We start from the raw sequence: 19,784 nt of genomic DNA, 5'->3' as shown, positions 1-19,784 counted from the left end.
AATCTCCCAGCATGTCCTGAGGGATTCTTTGGTCAAAACTGCTCCTTCCCTTCTAAATGTAAAAATGGTGCGAGCTGTGACCCCATCTCTGGGAGCTGCCGCTGTCCACCAGGGGTCAGCGGAGAGTTTTGCCAGGATGGTGAGCAGCTTCTTTATTTGTCCCTGCACATTATTGTTCTTTTTAATGGTGCCATCATAATATCTTGTTGATTTGTGTCCTGCGTGCAGGCTGTCCAAAGGGTTTTTTTGGGAAAATGTGCAATAAAAAATGCAACTGCGCCAATAATGGGCGCTGCCACCGGACCTATGGAGCCTGTCTGTGTGACCCTGGACTCTACGGACGCTTCTGCCACCTCCGTGAGTCTCTCTACTGTACCTGACCAGCTCTTATAGAAAGACTAGATCATAAGATCTGGAACAGAAGGACTCTAAATGTTCCTAGCAGCCACAGGCAGTAAATCTAGCCTGTAAATACTTCGCAGGAACTTCACAGCTCTTGTCTTTTCTGTTGTTAACCACCATTGGTCTGCATGTTGTTCTCACCAACAGCGTGTCCTAAGTGGGCTTTTGGTCCAGGCTGCTCTGAGGAGTGTCGGTGTGTCCAGCAGAATGCGTTAGAATGTCACCGCCGCCACGGAACCTGTGTCTGTAAACCAGGCTACAGGGGCAGCACATGCAAAGACGGTGAGCAGCCTGTCAGATTCCTCAGCTCCTCACAGGAAGCAAAGGTCAAACAACTTCCCGCTCTGTCTGTAGAATGTGACCCCGGTAGTTTCGGACACGACTGTGTAAGCAGGTGTACGTGTCCCCCTGGAGTGTCGTGTCACCATGTGACCGGAGAGTGCCAGCGTAAATGTCCTCCGGGTCGTCACGGCGGGAACTGTGACCAGGGTACGGGAGCCTACAGAGGTCACACTGCTTAAACGCCGTCTGGCTCAGCTGCTTTTAGATTTTGTTCATTTTGATCTCCCCTGTGAACAGAGTGTCCAGAGGGAAAGTTTGGAGCAGGCTGTGCACATTCTTGTAACTGCAGCGGCGCCGTGTGTGACCCAGTGACGGGTCAATGTAAATGTCCAGCTGGGACATCAGGAAAGCACTGTGAGGACTGTGAGTGCTCGTATTATATATATTTAACTACATATGTTTGTATTCCTTTGCTATAGTTTGTCCCCTGTGACAAACATCCTCTGAACATTTTTTTCTCAGTGTGTCCCGAAGGGTTCTGGGGTCCCGGCTGCTCACAAACCTGCCCAGTCTGTGAGAACGGAGGTGTCTGTGATAAACATAACGGGTCTTGCCTCTGTCCTCCGGGGTTCATGGGAAGATTGTGTCAGAACTGTAAGTATCAGCACTGTGCACTGCTTGGTTTCCGTAGTAACGTGTTAAACAGTGATCCCGCTGCAGAAGATGGCGGTGCAGTGATTCCTTGAAATTATTCAGTGCTGCTTTTGGATGCGAACCAATGCAACACGTCCCCCAGAATACCAGTTTCCTAAAACCGGCATCTGGTTTTCTTTCCTCCTGCAGCGTGTCCGAGCGGACGTTTCGGTCAAGGATGTCAAATGAAGTGTATCTGCGAGAACAATGCTCGCTGTGACGGGGTGAGCGGGCGGTGTACCTGCGCTGCCGGCTGGACCGGACACCACTGCAGGAAAGGTAACAGTGCAGCGCCGGCGTCGTCACGGCGGCAGGATTCAGTTGCAGATGCGTCATTTTCTCTCGGTTTATGTCAAATGTGACGTATCTGCTGCAGCTTGTGATGCAGGTCACTGGGGTCCAGACTGTGCTGAAACATGCGACTGTAGAAACGGAGATGGCAGCTGTGACCCTGTGACCGGCCAGTGCAACTGTGAGGCTGGTTACACTGGGCACCAGTGTCAGCAAAGTATGTCGATAATTGTTGCTCAGTCCTTGTGACATTTGATATTAGATCAGTCTGAAATGTTTTCTTGTAATTTGTTTTATCATGCCTACAAAGAAATATATGAATTTGAAAAACACGATTCATTTATGACTAATTTGCACGGCGGCACATTGTAAAGTGTCATACCTAATACCACCAACAGGGGGAGCCATAGTAACACAATGCAGCAGATTTAATGTTTTAATCAATCATTTGCGTGTGTGTGTGTGCGTGCATGTGTGATTCCCTCAGAGTGTCCCACAGGTATGTTTGGTCTCGGTTGTCGCCAACGATGTCAGTGTGAAAACAACGCGTTGTGCGACCATGTGAGTGGAGCTTGTACCTGTCAGCAGGGGTGGACAGGGACCTACTGCGAGAAGCGTAAGACAATTACACTCATTGGAAATCCAAATTCATGTTTATTTTCTAGTCAGCGGGTAGATAAATTTATATCCAATATGTTTCGACCTGTTTCAGCATGCCCGTGGGGTTTCTACGGCCTGGATTGTCAGGAAAAGTGTTTATGTCTCAATGGCGGCAGCTGCAATCATATCAACGGAGAATGTTCCTGTCCAGCTGGCTGGATCGGACCATTCTGCAACCTGAGTGAGTTACAGCTTCATCACACAAAGCTTCCAAACGATGAGCCACAGATGCCCCCGCAGTGCCACGACCCAGATCACTCATCAGACACTTTTGATCAGCAGAGTTCATGCAGAGGTAATGATATTGTTGCCCCTCTCCTGGCAGCGTGCCCCGCCGGCTCCTATGGGGAAGGATGTAACCAGACCTGCAGCTGCCGTAACGCTGGCATCTGCCACCCGGCCAGTGGACAGTGCGCGTGCGCATCAGGCTGGACCGGACCCAGCTGCACAGAAGGTGGGTGAGAACACAAAAAGCAGTGCACAACAGCCATTTAAGCAGGTGACTGATGGGTGAAGAGATGTGTTTCTCTGCATTTTTCTCTCCCAGAATGCCCTGCGGGGTTTTATGGCGCAGACTGTCTGCATCGCTGCCTGTGTCAGAACGGAGCTTTCTGCAATAAGACCAACGGGGACTGTGTGTGTGCCAGCGGGTGGAGGGGTGCAGCCTGTGAGCTGGGTAAGATGGTGGAGGACCCACAAAAGAAATTTCTAGTGCATTTGAATTCCTGACACTTACACCAGATCATATTCAGGCGGTTCAAAATTAGCAAGCAAACAAAATAAACCAGCTTTCCTAGTGTTGCTACAGCAACTGCTGACTTGGTAAAACCATTATTTCAAGTCAGAGATAAACTGCTGTTATATGCATTTATTCATCACAATAGTTCTAGTGTAGCTGGAGTTGTGTTACTGGGATCAGCCGGAGGTTAGCTCATCATTAGCATCATTCCTTCAGCCTACAGTCTTTTCATTCTGGACTCTACTGTGTTATCTGCTGGCAGAGGTCTCTCCGGCCTCCGATACCCTCTCATGCCTCCTGCGCCGCTCCTGTTTTGCAGAGTGTGATGTGGGTCGGTTTGGGGAGGAGTGCCTGCAGCAGTGCGACTGTGAAAACAGCGGCCAGTGTGACAGGCGGACCGGACGGTGCAGGTGCAGCGCCGGCTGGATCGGAGAGCGCTGCGAGAGGGGTGAGCGGACGAGAGACACTGTGACATCACAGGAAGTGCAGCGGCGTGCAGTTTTGTCATTGAGATAATCCTCCTGTGCTCAGCTTGTGACCCGGGCCTGTTTGGTTCCGCCTGTGAAGCGAGGTGTCAGTGTGCACGCGGGGCGTCTTGTGACCACGTGACAGGGGAGTGTCGGTGCCCCCCAGGGTGGAGAGGAAAACTTTGTGACAAAGGTAGCCACTTGACCGGTCACACACCTTCAGTGCTTTTCTTTCTTAGCTTGTTTGAGAACAATTAAGTCTTATAAATAAAAAATAAAAAAACAGGATGACTTATTGAAATACAAAAAAAATGACAAACAGAAATGTAGAGAGAATTCACCTTTTTCCTCTTTGGAAAGCCTGAAAACCTAACTTAAATTTGTTTGATAGATCAAATCATTTTAAAGACATTGGAGCTGATATGTTCAGGCTGTTACAGGTATAGGGCACAAGAAAAAATTACAACTGGATAAAAAGACTTGACTCACAAAATGTTTAATTTGAAATGACAGAAGAGAGGGATTAGCAGTTCTAAACACATTCTTGCTTTCATCTGTTCAGCATGTTTGCCGGGCAGCTACGGGAAAGACTGCGAGCAGCGCTGCAGCTGTCCTCGGGGGACTTCCTGCCATCACGTCACTGGGGAGTGCGGTTGTCCTCCGGGATTCATGGGAAACGGCTGCGAGCAGAGTGAGCGCCACAGGAACATTCACCTCTGGCTTCACAGCCTTTACAGTCTAAAGTTTAGATGAAGGGCTGTGCTAAGAAACAACATCTTCCTCCGCCAGCTTGTCTTCCAGGTACTTTTGGGCCCAACTGTAACCAGGTCTGTCAGTGCTCTGAGACCAACCAACACTGCCACCCTGTGGCCGGGACGTGTTACTGCGCCCCCGGCTTTCACGGGCCCAGATGTGACAGAAGTACGTCAGATATTTTATTCACGTTAGAAACGTCACAGGATGAAAACTTCGGCTAAACTTGGTGTTTGTCATTAGTTTGTGAGGAAGGACGTTACGGACCGGACTGTGAAAGAGAATGCCAGTGCGATAACGGCGGGAGGTGCGACCCTTCCACCGGGGCGTGCGAATGTCCGGCAGGGTTCATAGGAGCGCGCTGCAACACCAGTGAGTGTGAAACTACCATCAGGTGAAGCACAAACGACAAACAACCAATGCGTGACGTGTCCATGTCGGGGGGTTTCAGCCTGTCCGGCGGGGCGCTTCGGCCCAGACTGCGCTCGGGTGGCAGCGTGTGGAGAAGGAGCCCGGAACGACCCGGTCAGCGGGCGGTGTTTGTGCGGCGCCGGACGCAGGGGAGAGGACTGCGGACACGGTGAGACGCCACAAAGGCCATTAATGACATCGGGGCCCGTGCAGGCGTTCGGTAGTTTTCATCGTTTTGCTTGTAGTAAATAAATAAAGAGGCTCTAATCCCAGCGCCTCTCCGGTTCCAGGCTGCCCCCCGGGCTGGTTCGGGCTCGGCTGTCTCCATCGCTGCAACTGCAGCAACGGCGGCAGGTGCGACGCCGCCACTGGCGACTGTAGCTGCGGCCTCGGCTGGACCGGAGCGCGCTGTGATGAAGGTGCCACCAGGACCCGCATTCTTGATTCATTCATGGTTTATTGTCGCGTAAAGGATCTGCCGTGGTTTGTTGTGTTGACCCGTTTTTGTCGTCTCAGAATGTCCTGCAGGCACGTTTGGCGCCGACTGCCGGCTCAAATGCGACTGTCGGAACAACAGCACTTGTGACAGAGTGGCGGGGGCGTGTCGCTGCCGCCCCGGTCACTACGGACGTCAGTGTGAGCACTGTGAGTAGAAATAAAGCGCTTCTTTTTTTCCAACACATGAATCTGGGTGTTGTCGAACCATGCCGACGTGCTGATCCGTCATCCTCAGCTTGTCCTCCTGGTCTCTACGGTCCTTCCTGCCAGCTGCAGTGTGACTGCGCGAACGGAGCTTCCTGTCACCCGGCAACCGGCCAGTGCGCCTGTCCCCCGGGATACCGCGGCGCTCGCTGCCACAGACGTGAGTCTAACAAGGCTGATGACGACGACCGCCGCTGACCCCTCCTGTTGACCCCACCCACCCCTCCATCTTGTCCCAGTGTGTGAACAGGGCACCTTCGGTGGCGGCTGTGCACAAGTGTGCAACTGTGAGGGCGCGGCGGCGTGCGACCACGTGACGGGAAGGTGCCTCTGCTCCTCAGGAAAGACTGGACCCAGATGTGACATCGGTAACCTTCATAAGAGCTTTAGAATCTTTTTTTTTTTTAATTTTCCCTTTACTGTCTTTAAAAGAGGCAGTTATGGGGAAAACGGGAAGAGGCCGTTATTCTGTTAGACCTGTGGTTTATTCTTGCTGACCAGTAACTCGGGTTGTGTTGAAACCTCAAATAACAGCCGCTCTTCTTCTGCATTTGTGTTGTTTGCGTCACATTTTGTGCGTTGGCGTCAGACTGCACGGAGAACTTTTACGGGCCAGATTGCGCCAAAACCTGCGAGTGTGAAAACGGAGCCCAGTGCGACCCCCGCAACGGCCGCTGCAGCTGCCGACACAGCTGGATCGGGCCGGCCTGTCAGGAAGGTGCGGTAACAAAGGACACACACGCACACGCACACACACACACCTTCTGCTGCATCATTCATTTGGCTCCAGCAGGTGACGAGCTCAGCTCTCCCTTGAGTCAGAGCAGAGCTGACGTTTCAGCTGACGCGGCGAAATCAGAGTAAATAAGCAGTTAAAAGTGCTGACATCACTCAGCTTCCTGTCTGATTTTGATGCACAGCCGCTGAGGTTGCACTTCCTCTTTGTTCCGGCGGTTGCTGAGCTGGCCGCGTCGCTCTGCGTGTCCGCAGGTGTGCCTCCGCGCGGCGGCGGCGGGAGAGACGCACAGCACAACTCCTTATAGCGGCTGAACGCGCCGCGTCTGCGGGAGAGAACCCGGCGACGTTGAGCTGACGCGACGTGAGCCGAAGCTCGTGGCAGCGAGCGGCACCTGGACGGGCTCCATGCAAACACCCTGACAGCTGCACTGTCACACTCGGACTGGGCCTTTTGGTGCTTTTGATATATTTTGTTGATGCTGTAAATATATATTTTTTAAAAGAACCTGTTTATATTGCTGGAAATGTGGTATGAGGGCAACATTTTGTATTCTGTCACTCAGCTTTTAGGTCAAAGGTGCTGTGATGCGTTTACTGCTCACTGATCAGAAAAAGACCATTTGTGAATTCAGTGAATCTCCACCGTTTTCAGCTGGGAAATCCACAGATTAATCCTATAAAAAGTCTTTGACTGTTTTCCTTCATCAATTCAGCATCAATTCTAGAGCAGATCTCATCACTGCTCCTTGATCAGACCTTCTAGAGAACCTGAAATTCCCTCTCTGGCTTATTGTTTGTACAAAATCACTTATATTTATATCTGACTCGGTTGTATACGTTTGAACAGTGTCTTCATCACAGCAGATCTGATCCATGTAGATTTTTTAAACAAAAAAAAACCCCAATGCAAATAAAGACGGTGCCACAGTTTTTTTTTTAACCATTCTTATTTTATCGTTACTTCATTTTCACTGAAGATCAAAGCTGTACATCCTGTCTAAATTCAGATTCAAGCACAGTGCAGATAGCCAACGCCTGCAGAAAAAAACTTTAAAAAGAAAGAAAAATAAAAGGCAGAGGTGATCACGACCAGAAAGATATACAAATGTCACTATGTACAGAAATACCAGGCTCTCCTAACGCCGTCCATCCTTCGTTTCAGAGCATTCCTCGTAAAGCATCCACTACACACCGTCTTTTTTTTTGTCAGTCTGAAATTTGATACAACACTGATAGGAAAAATGCAGCATGATGGAAAAAAATAAAAAAGTTCTTTTTTTGTTCTCATTAAAGGCTAAAACATAAAAATATATTCTCTGTATAACTGAGAGCCATCTTGTCGTCTGCGGCTCTGCTTTCTCCTTATCTAAGAACAGTGAACATCATTAAACTAGGACCACTGAAAAGCACGAGAGCCTCCTACACAGTTTAGGGCACGTGGAACGTACGCTTCAGTCCTACTTCAGGAACGTGCAGGAACCTCAGGACGCCACAGGATCGTTGTCGGTGCGGCAGAACACCGACGGTCACACAAAGATGCACAGCGATACCGATTAAAGGACTATTCTGCTTTTTTTTTTGGTTAATGCTTCTGTGTGTACCGAGCACAGATGAAAACTGCTTAAACTGGCTAACTTAGCTTAGCATCAGGTTTGATTCCTTTGTGCCCTCTGGAGTTTTGGGTTGCCCCAACATTGAGTGTTGAGCATCATATTTGCTCTGGATTTAAGCCACATTTCCCCTCTATGCTAAGCTAAATTAGCCTGCCTCTGGTCCCACCATTAGTTTTTTTCTTTTATTCAGGGTTAGGGGTTAGAGGGTTAGGGTTAACCCCTGGCCCCAGTTAAAAAGCAATTACTAAATCTTTCTCTCCAAGTCTCAAACCTCCTCCCTACAGATGAAAACATGAAGACACAGGCACTATGCTGACTAAACAACCTAAATATGCTTAATTTCCCCTTCTTGTGACAGAAAAGCTCAGCCTGTGCTGGTTCAATCTAGTCAGACACAGCAAACCAAACATATACATGGATCAAAGCAAGGGATTAGTTTATCTGTCCTCCCCCCCCCCCCCCCCTCACACTCACACTCTCTCTCTCACACACACACACACACACACACACACACACACACACACACACACACACACACACACACCAACATTAAGGGATCCACATTAAGACATGAACTTATTTTGCACCTGTTAAAAATCCCTTTGGAGGTGTAACAAACCTCAGTCCCATCTCTGCTGAGAAGCACCTACAGCTCATTCATACCATTATTCCTGCTAGCGCGGTCGCTATAGTAGCATCTGCCTGTTCTCTGTCCGCTATGAGTCAATGCGCTGTTAGTAAAGATTCCTTATCTATGCGTGTTAATAAGTGGAAGTAGCATTGTTTTAATCACTCTATATGTTCTGTGGGGCTGCTGATCCATGCGTTGATGGTGTTTCACATGCTATCCACTTGTGCTTTAATCACAGCAAGAGCACCCGATAGAGAAAATGATATAGGGTGCAATTACATTTAGAATAATACTTCTGGCATGACTCAGGTTGTATGTAACCTAAACATCCTTAAGCGAGTACTCTGCATTCGGTATATGGAGATATTTTTTATATAGTATAACAGCATCCTCAAGTAAAGATATACATGGCATAAAGTCCATATCATAGATAACAAGCTGAAAGAGCACATGCTTCAAGATGACTTCTAGAATCTTGCAGGAGCCGAGAGTGAAACCGTTGTGAGAGAGACAGAGTGATGACAGAGAAGATCTTTGGCTTAAGCCATGATATAATGTCACTGGTCCTCCCGAGCGTCCACACGTGACGGAGGAAGAGACGATTAAAGACAAACTCCCGACCGCGTGGACGTCGACACACCGCTAAAGCCTCCTGCTCTGTTCCCTGAGCTGTTGCCACTCAACGATTAAACACACACCGTTTACCTCGCAACCAAATACGCTGCTTCTACCAGTCAGCGTTCCCGTCTATGCTGTGCAGCTGCTGAGCCCTCACAGCCCGATGCAAGTGGAATTAAGGCCAAACACCTGCACACGGCGTCTTTTTGACTGGGTCCCTTCAGACGTGAGCCCCGAGCCGATAGGGACGCATCCTCCACAGTAAATCCGCGGCCTGAAAGCGGAGAGCAGGTGACACGGCGACGCGCACCCGCCCCGCTCCTTGTGTCGGGGGTGCACACACAACTAATCTCTTCGGTGGCAGATGGGGAGCATCATACTGCCAGTGGAGACGGAGACAGGAGGAGAGGGCAATAGGATTCTACAGTGCAATGGCTGTGAGATAAGACAACTACAATACCCCCCCGACTCCCCTCCAACACTGATACTGACAATACTAAAGTGCTGATTGTTCTGGTACACCGACAATATCAACGACACAGACGGCTTTTTGCTTTTTTCATAGAAACCGTGACAGACTCAGTACAGTACACATTTGTAAACAGAATGTCCAAGGAACAAATGCATGGCTATGGTACATGTGCAACAGGCTAATTCTCATATTCATACACTATGGATTTCCTTGTACTTGATTCTATAAAAGAAAAACAAAATCTGGCTGCCAAGCAAGCGTGTGCTTAAACTTTTTAAAGATATTTTTGTCTATGGTTTTAAAAAAATGTTCAGCTGAAATGGATGTATAAGTGATTTTACTATGAGCGTATATCTCTAATCTCTCTTTAAAGTAGTTCTTTGTCACGCCCTACTGTTTCCCACAGATGTGTTTGCATTTTTTACCCCCCTTTCTTATCCCCGTGACTCTAAATGAGGTGCCCTGGCTGACTCATGCGCCAGGGTCTCACTCAGTAAAAGCTCAAGCAAACAGAGGATCAGGCAAAGGTGGGCCGCAGCTACAGCTGCAGGCCCGGTGTAGCCCTGCCGGGGGCCCGCGTTAGGAGCGGTAGTCCTTTTTACTGTACGGCTTGTTCCCCAGGATGCTGTCCACCTCATGTGTGATGGACGATGATAACTTTGGAAGAACCTGTAGAGGGAGAGAGAACAATTTTAGAAAACATTTGCAGTTACACGTTGCAGCCTGTAGGAGGCACTGAAGGGCGAGTTTCAGCACAGTAGCTGATGCCGTGCTTGGTTGAAAATAGGAATTTAAAGAAAGACTTTATAGGATGTCAGTAATAATGAAGAAGATTTGTATTTTTTTAGTTTTAAAGGATAAAAATATGATCTCATTTCTTCAGATTCAGGATTGTGTGCCTGTTTCGTGTGTGTGATGTAAAACTCACTGAAAGGAAATCTACAGAGCCCTTGGGAAATGTAAGCATAGCATTTGGAAATTGAAATATCAAACACAATAAGAGAGGAGACACACACACACACATACACACACACACGCACACACTCACAGACACACACACACGCTCTTTATTGAGCCAGGCAAAATGTGCGGAGGGAAGAGAAACCCTGACCAATCAGAAGAGTCCATTAGGAGGACGCATCTTATCAAGAGAAAAAGAGATGGCTGCTGCCTTGTCCAACTCCGCCGGCTAAAGATACTCGGCCGACCTTATTAACACAGTACAGTAAAGCGTACCAGAGCGTGCAGCAGTGCCCAAGAGGCTGAAGTGTACTCGGGAGACGGGGGCTGCTGTTATGGAATAAAAGCCACGAATACGGCGCCTGATGTAACAGGTCAGGACACATTCTTACAAATACACCTCTGACTGTCCTCTGCATGATGACAGACACAGACACACACACTCACCTGTATTGCTCCTATGTTCTCCATCAGCTGGTCAGTGTTGGAAGCCCCTAAAAGGACAGAGCTGACCCCCTCGTTCCGTAGGCACCACGCTGCAGGAGACCAGTAAAGAGCAATGACACCCCCGACCACCAGACACAGTCACATTCACAGCATCCCTCTGCTTCACACTCAAACATGCATTTGCATGTTAACATACACACACACGCACACATACACACGACTGCAACATCTTGATAAACATATGAACATATCCCACTCGACAAGTGGCATCTAACTAAATTCCAGCCACAACAGACTTGAAACAGATCAAGAAGATGCCGAAACCACCTCATCTGTGCCTAATAATACAGTTGAGAAGCACAAAGTCGATTATTATCACACTACCGATAAGGCTGCCTAAAATAAATCTGAGATTATTGTAGATTTTAATCTAAATCTGCAACAGTGAAACGTGGCTCCGTGACTGAGGCACTGAAGTCAGCGCATTCTCATGTGAAATACAATACAAGGGAGAAAAGACAAAAATAATTAAGAGTTTGTAAGATCTGCCTGAACAATCTGGCAGAAACGCTCTTTTTTGTGTTGTGTTATTATGGTGACAGGCTCTGTTATACAATGCAACTATGTGCTTTTACAATTGAGGAAAATTCTCTCCTAAAGAGATTAGAGCACAGAGGGATGTAGAATCCAGCTGTACAAATACTGGGATTAAACCCCCCCAAAAAAGCGAAAATGACAAAAAAAAAGTACTGAGGTACCGACAGCATGTATGAACTGTCTGTCGCTCACATCTGATTTAGCACTGGCTCAGGGAGCAATGGGCCTCAGCGTTGAGCCGTAGACAGTTTTATCGTTTTTATTCAATATCGGAGTTCCACAGTGATGCAGAGGACTACACAGGGGAAATTAATCTCCTGTGCGCGCCTTCAGCAGAGCTGGAAGGATTTATGGTAATTGGGAAAGATGAGGGTTTCCACTAATGGCCCGTGAAACCTAATCTATGACACCGCATTACTGTGAGAGTGAAAAATCTGCTGCGATCGGCACTGAGATAGAAGAGAGAGGCTCGAATTTACCGGCTGGGGGATCGGCGTCTTTGGGGTATGCAGTCTCACTTTTCTGCCCGGCAGTGAATCAATACTGTCTGGCTACAGGACTTATGGCTGGGCTGGTTTATTCATGCTGACACAGGAGACTTAGACACATGCAAAGATGAAGCAAATGCAGACTGGAAATGTTTGCATTTCTCATCACGGGCAAATTAAAATGATGTCTAAGACTGGAGTCAATGGAAGCCAGGACCATCAGTGCTGGATTATTTACTCTTGAATCACTTTTTCCATCCTTTATGTCCCACTTTTCTTATTATTTCTGTTAAAAACACACACGCGCACACACACACACGCGCACACAGATGACAAAACAGGAACAGTCAAACCAGAAATCCGAGAGCGTCGCTGACCCCGGACCATCCGAGGCAGAGGGACGGACAGACAGACAGAAAGAGAGAGAGCGGCAAAGTGCATCTGCGTACCAATGGCGAGTTGGGGCAGAGTGCAGCCCAGCCGCTCCGCGATTGCCTGCAGCTCTTTCAACTTCGCCTGCTGACGCCGGCCCTCCTCGCTCAAGATCTTGTCCTTCAACCACTGGTAACCCTGTCGAAAACACAGCACACCTGCTCAAAAACACAGCCCTGCTCACACAGGTCGGGCTGTGTCACCGGGGCCTGCTTTTAAACAGGCGACTCTGTCTCCTGCAGTCAACACTGCAGCCAGGGAAACACAGAGGAACCCACACTTACTGAATAACTCCATCTTCACTTATTGCTTATCAGCATTTTCCTTTAAAGAAACCTTTAGCAACCAGGCAGAATCCAGAGAACATTAGGACGGAGTTTAAAGAGCAAATGCAGCACGAACATCGGAGCAGCACGTTCCAAACACCATGTACGACACCAAAATGGAGCTCGACTTGATGACCCAGAAGAACGACAGTCACGGACAGACAACATGCCACTGCACTACACGGACACATGGTTGCATCACATCACAACACATCATGTCACATGTTCCCGGGGCTTCCAGGGGTCTTGGGATTATTTTGCGGTTCAAACTGTTGTTAATGTCAAAATTGTTTTCAGTTGTGGTTTCAAATCGGTTGCGTATCACTGAAATAAAGCCAGCAGACTTCATTAAATGTGTGTATGGCAGCAGTGTGGATGCACGTGTGAGCATATGGAAGAAGTGGGCTTAATGTGTGACAAGCTGAAACCAGCTGGCAAACAGCGTTGCTGGGGAACAGGTACACAGGACACGGCGTCAACACGGCGCACAACACATACACAAGCATGAGGTGTGCACCTGAAAGACAAAAACAAACGATAAACAAACAACCTTCAACCAGCAGGGAACAGTTTACAGTGATGCCGGCGATCGTAGAGGGAGAAAGAAACACGAGTGAACGAGGTTTTTCTACCTTCAGAGAGGCCCGTGAGTAGGGGGGAACCCTGCCGTCATATTTCCCTGAGATGATCCCACAAGCCAGTGGCGACCATGTCATGGCCCCCACACCTGAGGACAGAAGGGACCAACATTAAAATCCTGGTGTTGCAACAGATGCGGCCACAAATGGGAACAAAATAGAAAATCAATAGTGATTTGTTTTTAGCAGGATCAATTATCGCAATCAGCTAGTTTTGAGAGCTGACGGTGACATTTATTGGTCAAACATTGGAGTGTAATTCATTTGATTTAACAAAATCAGGGATGAGCTTTTGCACACCGATCTTATGGAACAGCTCAGGTAGTTGCACCTCCACCTTCTCTCTCTGGAACATGTGGTACTCAGCCTGCTCACAGATGGGAGGAATCTGGTTGAACTGTCTCGCCACAGAGTAAGCTTCCTAAAAACAGAATGAAGACACAGAAATGGGGGATGAATCAAAGATCCTCTGAAAAGGCTGATTATTATCAGTCTGAATAACTCATCGTCGACAGTCGCACCATTATCTCCATGGGGCTCCAGCGTGATGTTCCCCAGTACATGGCCATGCCTTGGTTTATAACGTGGGTCATGGCTCGAACGGTTTCTGTATGAAACACAAAACTTGTCTAAGTGCCTTCATCACCGATGCGTTTACAGATAAACCCTTTCTCTCGTCACTCTCAACCGTGTCCTTGGAGGGTAGTGTGGTGCGCGAGCACACGAGCTGCTTATGATAAAAGATGTATTTGTTATCATTTGCAATCCAAATAGACTGGACCACATGGGAGGAGTGGAAAAGCTGATTATGTTAATCAAAGTGGAGTGATTCATTCTGATGAGCGGGACAGCTATTCATCTGCTCGAGATGCACTTGAACATTCATGTGAACATCCTGAGGAGTTGGACAGCTTCTTCTCTCATCAGGAAAAGAGCATAAAAAAAACACAAGCATGTAAATATCCTGAGCACATTTGGTAGATTTTTGCTGTAGCGTTTAGAGCAAGGATGTGTTTTATCTGTTAACGTGACAGGATATTTCCTTTAAAGCCATCAGATATGGGATTTCATCTCACGGCCATATCTAACCCCCGTTTGACAGTGATTATAATCTTACTTCGACCGACTCTAATTTCCGTCTTGCTGAGATTTGGTTTAATTCGCCCCCCAAGGCAAAAAAAATAAAATAAAATCAAAAAATATGCTTTGAGCTCAGCTAGGACAAGATCAGGAGCAGCAAAGTCTAATAAATCAGGGGTGTTGCTGCAACCAAACTGGACAAACTAGCCCCCCCATCATGTTCTAGGTGCTTGCGTTAACAGAGTTTCCCTGTTAACTGACACAACAGCAGCTCTGCTCCTCTTCCCCAGAGTTATTTCCCCACAGCTAATACCAGAATAAATTCATGCCAGATGGTCTGACCGCAGTTGGTTTGAAGACAGAGACTCAAATCTGTCTATGTGAACTGTGCCTTCTTTAAAGGGCAGATGGACAAAATAATCATCCTGATTTTAATGTCACGCAACACCAGCTACTTCTGACTAACTACTCATAGAAGTATTGTGAAGGAACGTAGAGCTGAAGGCAGGAAAGTGACCTCTGACCGAACTTTAAACCAAATGGGCTCTGAGACGGGAGCAGATGTGTACTGTGAGACCAACTGAGCCCCCCCCCCAACACACACACACACACAGTTAGCACTCTGCCATTTAAAGGTCTCCTGCATCACTATCTTTGCTCATTCTGAATGTGGAGGTGGGACTTTAAAAATAGACATTTCAGTTCACATTGTATAGTCTTCATGTTCCAGTAGTCATAGAGACGGAAGAGAGGTGTGGTTTCAAACATGCAATCTAAAAAAAAAAACACCATTTAGTGTGAGAATACATCAAAATAATGAAAGAGTGAATAGAAGCAGTACAGCAATTACCTTCCATCGGCGTATTAGGGTCTGGTCTGTTGGCAAAGACCACATCCACGTAGTCTAACTGCAGTCGCTCTAGAGAGGCCTTTAAACCTAGAAACAAGTGCCACACTTAGTGAGAGCCTGAGCTCTGCTTCATTTCCTTGGTAATGGCATCAAAATCTGCAGCAGTAACACAGACGAGCTGTTTATTCTTATGTAATATTGAACACAAAAGTTTTACTGGCAACTCCAGAACCCCCAAAACTGTCAGTTATTAAAATGCACTTGTGATTCCCTCAAGCCAAAGCAACTAATTATACTCAGAGTGTTTATTTATTTTTTGCTGAAGTCTCAGCATTTGATATAATAACCCGAAGCTTTGCTACTTACCTTCTATAATGTGTTTTCGGGATAAACCTCGTTCAGTCTCAGCTCTAAAAAAAACAAAAACAAAGCCCCAAAAACCCCCGATGTAAACAAATAACCAGAACTGATGTCCATGGTAACGTATCATCAAGGAGATCGTTAAAATATAGGATCTAATGAAGAATGTTTACTGAAACTACATCAAATCAATCTGGATGACATGACCCCATTACCGGAGCAGCCTGTCAATAGAAATCATACAGGAGGAATTATCCCTCATCTGAGAGTGTGATCTCTGCCAAAGAAACAGATGGAACATACTTTCCGCCCCAGAAGATCTTTGTTGTTATCACCAGACTCGAGCGCCTGAAAAATAAAAGCACGTCTCAGTGCATCGGTAACAGATGATCTATTCCAAAAACAAAAGAGTCATAGCGTGTATCAGAGCGCCTACATGTCATTTGGGAAACCAAGTGCTTCTACCTTTTTTCTCCCCTCATTATCACACATGCCCACATCCCACAGTGAGTGTGACCGTGCAGGACTGGACCAGCATCAGGGAACACTGTGGGTGTGTAACCTGACCGAGCTAACCACGGCAACAAGGCACGAAAGTTCATCCTTTATTCACTGATTCTTCTAGTTTCTTTTCCTGCATGAATCTTGCCTCTCCCATTTCTTATCCTTCCAGTCCACAGCTCACCCACCCTCCCAACATGTGATGTCAAGATGGCAAGATTAGTGAAGGGCTGGCTGGGACGGAAATTAAAACCCAGCAAACTCAATTAAAGTCTGCCTTCATACCTCCATCCTTTCTTCTTTATGATGTTTCCAAGGACCACCTCTGCCCTGCGGGGGGGGGGTGAGAAAAAGACCAGATTGAATGAAGTCAATGGAAAACATATGAAACAAAGTAGTCCAACTCAATGCTCTTGCTGTGGAAGTCTATGTTAGAAAGAACACCTGTACCAGGCTGCTGAGTGTGAATTAGTGAGGGGAGCTGAGTGAGCATGGCCTCTGTCCAGCTGTGCAACGGAACCACCGCTATGTCACTCAGCAGGAGCCACAGGGGTCCCAATGAGTGACATTAAGCCCAACGAGGGGGCTCATTACAGCCGAGTTGAAACCTGTCAGGAGGCTGTCTCTCTCACACACACATCCTCCTGACTGATGGCTGATATGAAATGTATCTGAATGCTGCAGATATATAAGGTTTGCCCCTCTAACCGATGTGGTTCTGAATTAAATGACAACCAGAAATGTTATTTTCAGCTATGCTAGTCTGTTTAAGACTAGTGGACCACCACATTGGCAGAAATGTCAGTTAAAACCAGATGTGAAAAGCTTTGAAATGGTCTAAGCTATTCCATACAAATATCACACGGATTTTACAACAAACATTTACTAGTGTCTCTTCACTTGTTACTTACTTTATTGTTCTTATTTATGTGGGAACAGTATTACTTTGCTCTAATAGGCGATTATTTATTTCTGATTTTATGTAATTTAATTTCTAATGTTAATTCTGCATGAGTAGCTGTAATAAGACATTTCAGATGTTTAAAAGGGTAATACTTTAGAAATAAATGCTGGACTGTGTTATAATTTCCTTCCAGCTGTGTTAAGGTAAATTAACAGCAGCAACAAGCAAATAATCAAGCCCTCCCTATTTCGTTGTCGACCTGCGGGTGCGTATACGCCTCTCACAGTCTGCTCAACCCACATCCAACAAGGCTACAGTAGGTGAACAGGCCATGACTGGCACCTTGAGATTCTGCCAGCTGGACTCAAACCATTTGAACAACAAGCGATCCAGCACTCCCCTGGGAACAATAACATTTGTGTTTGTACGTGCAGCTTTCCCGTTCTCCGCTAGTGCATTCGGAAAAGACCCACGCAGCGTGCTGCCCCTGTGAAAATGCGAGTACTCTCATAACCTCACCATAAGGTACAGTGAGCCCCGAGCAGGTGGACTCCATTCATCCACCATTAATTAGGTCTGTATTCTGAGTTGATGTCATGACTTTCGGCACAGCCAATGACATAATACTGAATTATTCATGGTTTACAATATTTTATTACTTTCAGATTCCCTTGTAATGTGCATCCAATTTGTCAGTGATATAAGACAATACAAAGCAATTAAAATGCAACTGGAGCAAAATGTTTAATCCTGAAAGAAAACGAGTGAAATGCTGTTCTGCCAATTACCCGCACTCTTTCATTTTTGCTTCAGCACCATATGTGCGTGCTGATAACGGCGGCTCCATATGATGAGCTGGGCCTGTTTGCTCCTGCAATTACACATGTTTATTTATAGATTTCTGGGAAACAGCAGCCAGCAAATTAGGACGGTTATGCTAAATTTGCTAGAATTAAAAATGAGTCTTTATCTGTGTTGAAGGTTTGTTTTGTATCTATCCAGTTCTGCTGGGCTAAACTGGGACAAATAGACTGAAACAACAACAAGAACCTCCTGCCACATACAGGTTTGTTTATCCGTTGACACTGGCAACATCACAGCAGCTGAATGTACAATCACCACTCAGTACCTTTCTTTTTTTTTTACTGATTTATTCACGTCATCCTCTGAACTATGAAGATTAACACCTGAGCTGCCAATGATGCCATGTGAGTCAAGAGGGCACAAACATTTGCTGCTCTGTCTGTCTCTATTTTCATGGATTGATGCTGAGTGAACAAATACCTTTGTGTCAGCTGTTAACATTTTTTTCCAGTCATATCCCAAAACATCAGATTGCTGAATTGTCCCCAGAGCAGAAAAGTGAGCGCTGAGGCTATTTAGCAGCTCTAAGGTATAAAATGAGAAATGATCAAAGCCACTGTAACAGACAGCGCCATCATCATCTTTTCCCTTTGCTTTATTTCGAGACACTCCAATTCTGATGTATCCTCGAGAGAAAATACTTAGGATGTTCATTGGACAGTATAAAAAAAAAAAGAGGACTTGGTGCAGTTAATCAGGAATACGGCTGCCGCAGGATAATCCGTGGGATTACTTAAAAGCATCCAAGTTAGTACAAAACCAGATTAATCCCTACCTCAGTTTAACCCATCTGTAAACAATGCACAGTTGTAAGGCAATCCAGGGTCAGTCTAGGCAAAATATGGACAGTAAACACGTGACCTTTCATACGCTTGACAAGACAAATACATGGATTAAATAAATAAACCAGTTTTCTGGTGGAATGTTGGGGATTTTATGTTGTGTGTATAGGTGTGTCAAAGCTGTGCATCAGCTCTAATCCTTGTTCCACAAGCAGCTCAGCGTAAGGGTACTCTGCACCCAGAGCCTTTAAGATTAATCACATAGATTATTTGGCCTCACTGCCTACTGATCTGTGGCACTGGATATACTCACTTTCCGGCAGCATAGACCTCCGCTGTGTCAAACAGATTGATGCCATTTTCATAGGCCAGAGTCATCAGCTGCTCTGCCATCTGTTGAGAGAGTCAGGGTGGACGAGAGAGGGGAGAGGATGGGGTGAGAGGCAGCCAACGACCCTTCAGTCATTAAACAATACAAAATAAGGCTCTGTTAATGTTTTGCTATGACGTTATCAGTTGCTGCATTTCTCTGACTCACTCTAGATGTTTTTTTGTTAAAAATAGGCTTCTTAGTTACACCAGGATAGCTCCTCTCATATGGAGGGATCCATTTATATGCTTTGACTGACAGAAGATGACAAAATCCATCTGCTCTCACCTCATCTGTTATCTGTCCACCAAATGTCACCCATGTTCCTACAGAGACAAGGAATGTGGGGGTCAGAACGTACACAAAAACACGTGCAGACAGTCGGTTACATGTTTGGCACATGGGATTCTGCACGAGCAAGAAATGGAATATGGCTAAGGAAGTTCTTTTTTAACCTTTAGGCTTAGCGCTTCAGCATTCACTGGGAACTCAAAGATGTATCCAACAACAATGTCTACTCAGTTGTCCTCACAACTGTTCTACAAATTTGTTTGGATGCAGCAAATGTGACTCTTACCTAATCCGAGGCAGGACACCCGGAGGCCTGACTTCCCAAGGTTTCTGTCAACACAAATAATTGCATTAGCTTTAAAGCAGCACCAAGGCTGCAGTGTTTTGTTTTGTTTTTGTTTTGTTTTTTTACAACCTTCCAG

The 19,784-nt window shown here is 46.5% G+C and overlaps 2 protein-coding genes and 1 long non-coding RNA gene across 6 annotated transcripts in view; 2 read left to right on the top strand and 1 right to left on the bottom strand.

Annotated features, from left to right (window-relative positions):
• Nucleotides 1-7,068, top strand: part of megf6b (multiple EGF-like-domains 6b) — a 35,456-nt gene extending 28,388 nt beyond the window's left edge. Inside the window, exons 17-40 of the mRNA XM_011614013.2 lie at nucleotides 11-139; nucleotides 229-357; nucleotides 550-684; nucleotides 757-891; nucleotides 982-1,107; nucleotides 1,207-1,338; nucleotides 1,528-1,656; nucleotides 1,754-1,885; nucleotides 2,156-2,284; nucleotides 2,381-2,509; nucleotides 2,654-2,782; nucleotides 2,876-3,004; nucleotides 3,387-3,515; nucleotides 3,599-3,727; nucleotides 4,097-4,225; nucleotides 4,324-4,455; nucleotides 4,531-4,659; nucleotides 4,739-4,867; nucleotides 4,989-5,117; nucleotides 5,215-5,343; nucleotides 5,432-5,560; nucleotides 5,640-5,768; nucleotides 5,990-6,118; nucleotides 6,391-7,068. Of these exons, the coding sequence (XP_011612315.2) occupies nucleotides 11-139; nucleotides 229-357; nucleotides 550-684; nucleotides 757-891; nucleotides 982-1,107; nucleotides 1,207-1,338; nucleotides 1,528-1,656; nucleotides 1,754-1,885; nucleotides 2,156-2,284; nucleotides 2,381-2,509; nucleotides 2,654-2,782; nucleotides 2,876-3,004; nucleotides 3,387-3,515; nucleotides 3,599-3,727; nucleotides 4,097-4,225; nucleotides 4,324-4,455; nucleotides 4,531-4,659; nucleotides 4,739-4,867; nucleotides 4,989-5,117; nucleotides 5,215-5,343; nucleotides 5,432-5,560; nucleotides 5,640-5,768; nucleotides 5,990-6,118; nucleotides 6,391-6,443 (3,038 nt within the window). The 3' untranslated portion in view covers nucleotides 6,444-7,068. The remainder of the gene's footprint in view (nucleotides 1-10; nucleotides 140-228; nucleotides 358-549; nucleotides 685-756; nucleotides 892-981; nucleotides 1,108-1,206; nucleotides 1,339-1,527; nucleotides 1,657-1,753; nucleotides 1,886-2,155; nucleotides 2,285-2,380; nucleotides 2,510-2,653; nucleotides 2,783-2,875; nucleotides 3,005-3,386; nucleotides 3,516-3,598; nucleotides 3,728-4,096; nucleotides 4,226-4,323; nucleotides 4,456-4,530; nucleotides 4,660-4,738; nucleotides 4,868-4,988; nucleotides 5,118-5,214; nucleotides 5,344-5,431; nucleotides 5,561-5,639; nucleotides 5,769-5,989; nucleotides 6,119-6,390) is intronic.
• The window catches only part of kcnab2a (potassium voltage-gated channel subfamily A regulatory beta subunit 2a), a 49,448-nt gene continuing 36,730 nt past the window's right edge, over nucleotides 7,067-19,784 (bottom strand). For all 4 annotated transcript variants that reach the window (XM_029826687.1, XM_003973347.3, XM_029826688.1 and 1 more), the window contains 13 exons: nucleotides 19,649-19,692; nucleotides 19,360-19,397; nucleotides 19,015-19,094; nucleotides 16,437-16,481; nucleotides 15,954-15,998; nucleotides 15,657-15,700; nucleotides 15,291-15,377; nucleotides 13,882-13,967; nucleotides 13,661-13,781; nucleotides 13,355-13,449; nucleotides 12,414-12,534; nucleotides 10,880-10,968; nucleotides 7,067-10,141 (listed from right to left, as the gene is read on the bottom strand). In XM_029826687.1, the coding sequence (XP_029682547.1) occupies nucleotides 10,052-10,141; nucleotides 10,880-10,968; nucleotides 12,414-12,534; nucleotides 13,355-13,449; nucleotides 13,661-13,781; nucleotides 13,882-13,967; nucleotides 15,291-15,377; nucleotides 15,657-15,700; nucleotides 15,954-15,998; nucleotides 16,437-16,481; nucleotides 19,015-19,094; nucleotides 19,360-19,397; nucleotides 19,649-19,692 (985 nt within the window). In that variant the 3' untranslated portion in view covers nucleotides 7,067-10,051. The remainder of the gene's footprint in view (nucleotides 10,142-10,879; nucleotides 10,969-12,413; nucleotides 12,535-13,354; nucleotides 13,450-13,660; nucleotides 13,782-13,881; nucleotides 13,968-15,290; nucleotides 15,378-15,656; nucleotides 15,701-15,953; nucleotides 15,999-16,436; nucleotides 16,482-19,014; nucleotides 19,095-19,359; nucleotides 19,398-19,648; nucleotides 19,693-19,784) is intronic.
• Nucleotides 17,472-18,364, top strand: LOC115246859 (uncharacterized). The gene is made up of 3 exons (XR_003885953.1): nucleotides 17,472-17,580; nucleotides 18,058-18,121; nucleotides 18,235-18,364. It is a non-coding gene; the product is annotated as an uncharacterized lncRNA (long non-coding RNA).

This window comes from Takifugu rubripes, chromosome 19 (assembly GCF_901000725.2).
Source record: "Takifugu rubripes chromosome 19, fTakRub1.2, whole genome shotgun sequence".
Lineage (NCBI taxonomy): Eukaryota > Metazoa > Chordata > Actinopteri > Tetraodontiformes > Tetraodontidae > Takifugu > Takifugu rubripes.
The sequence above is the reverse complement of the archived record's forward strand: the minus strand, read 5'-3'. Positions and strand labels throughout refer to the sequence as shown.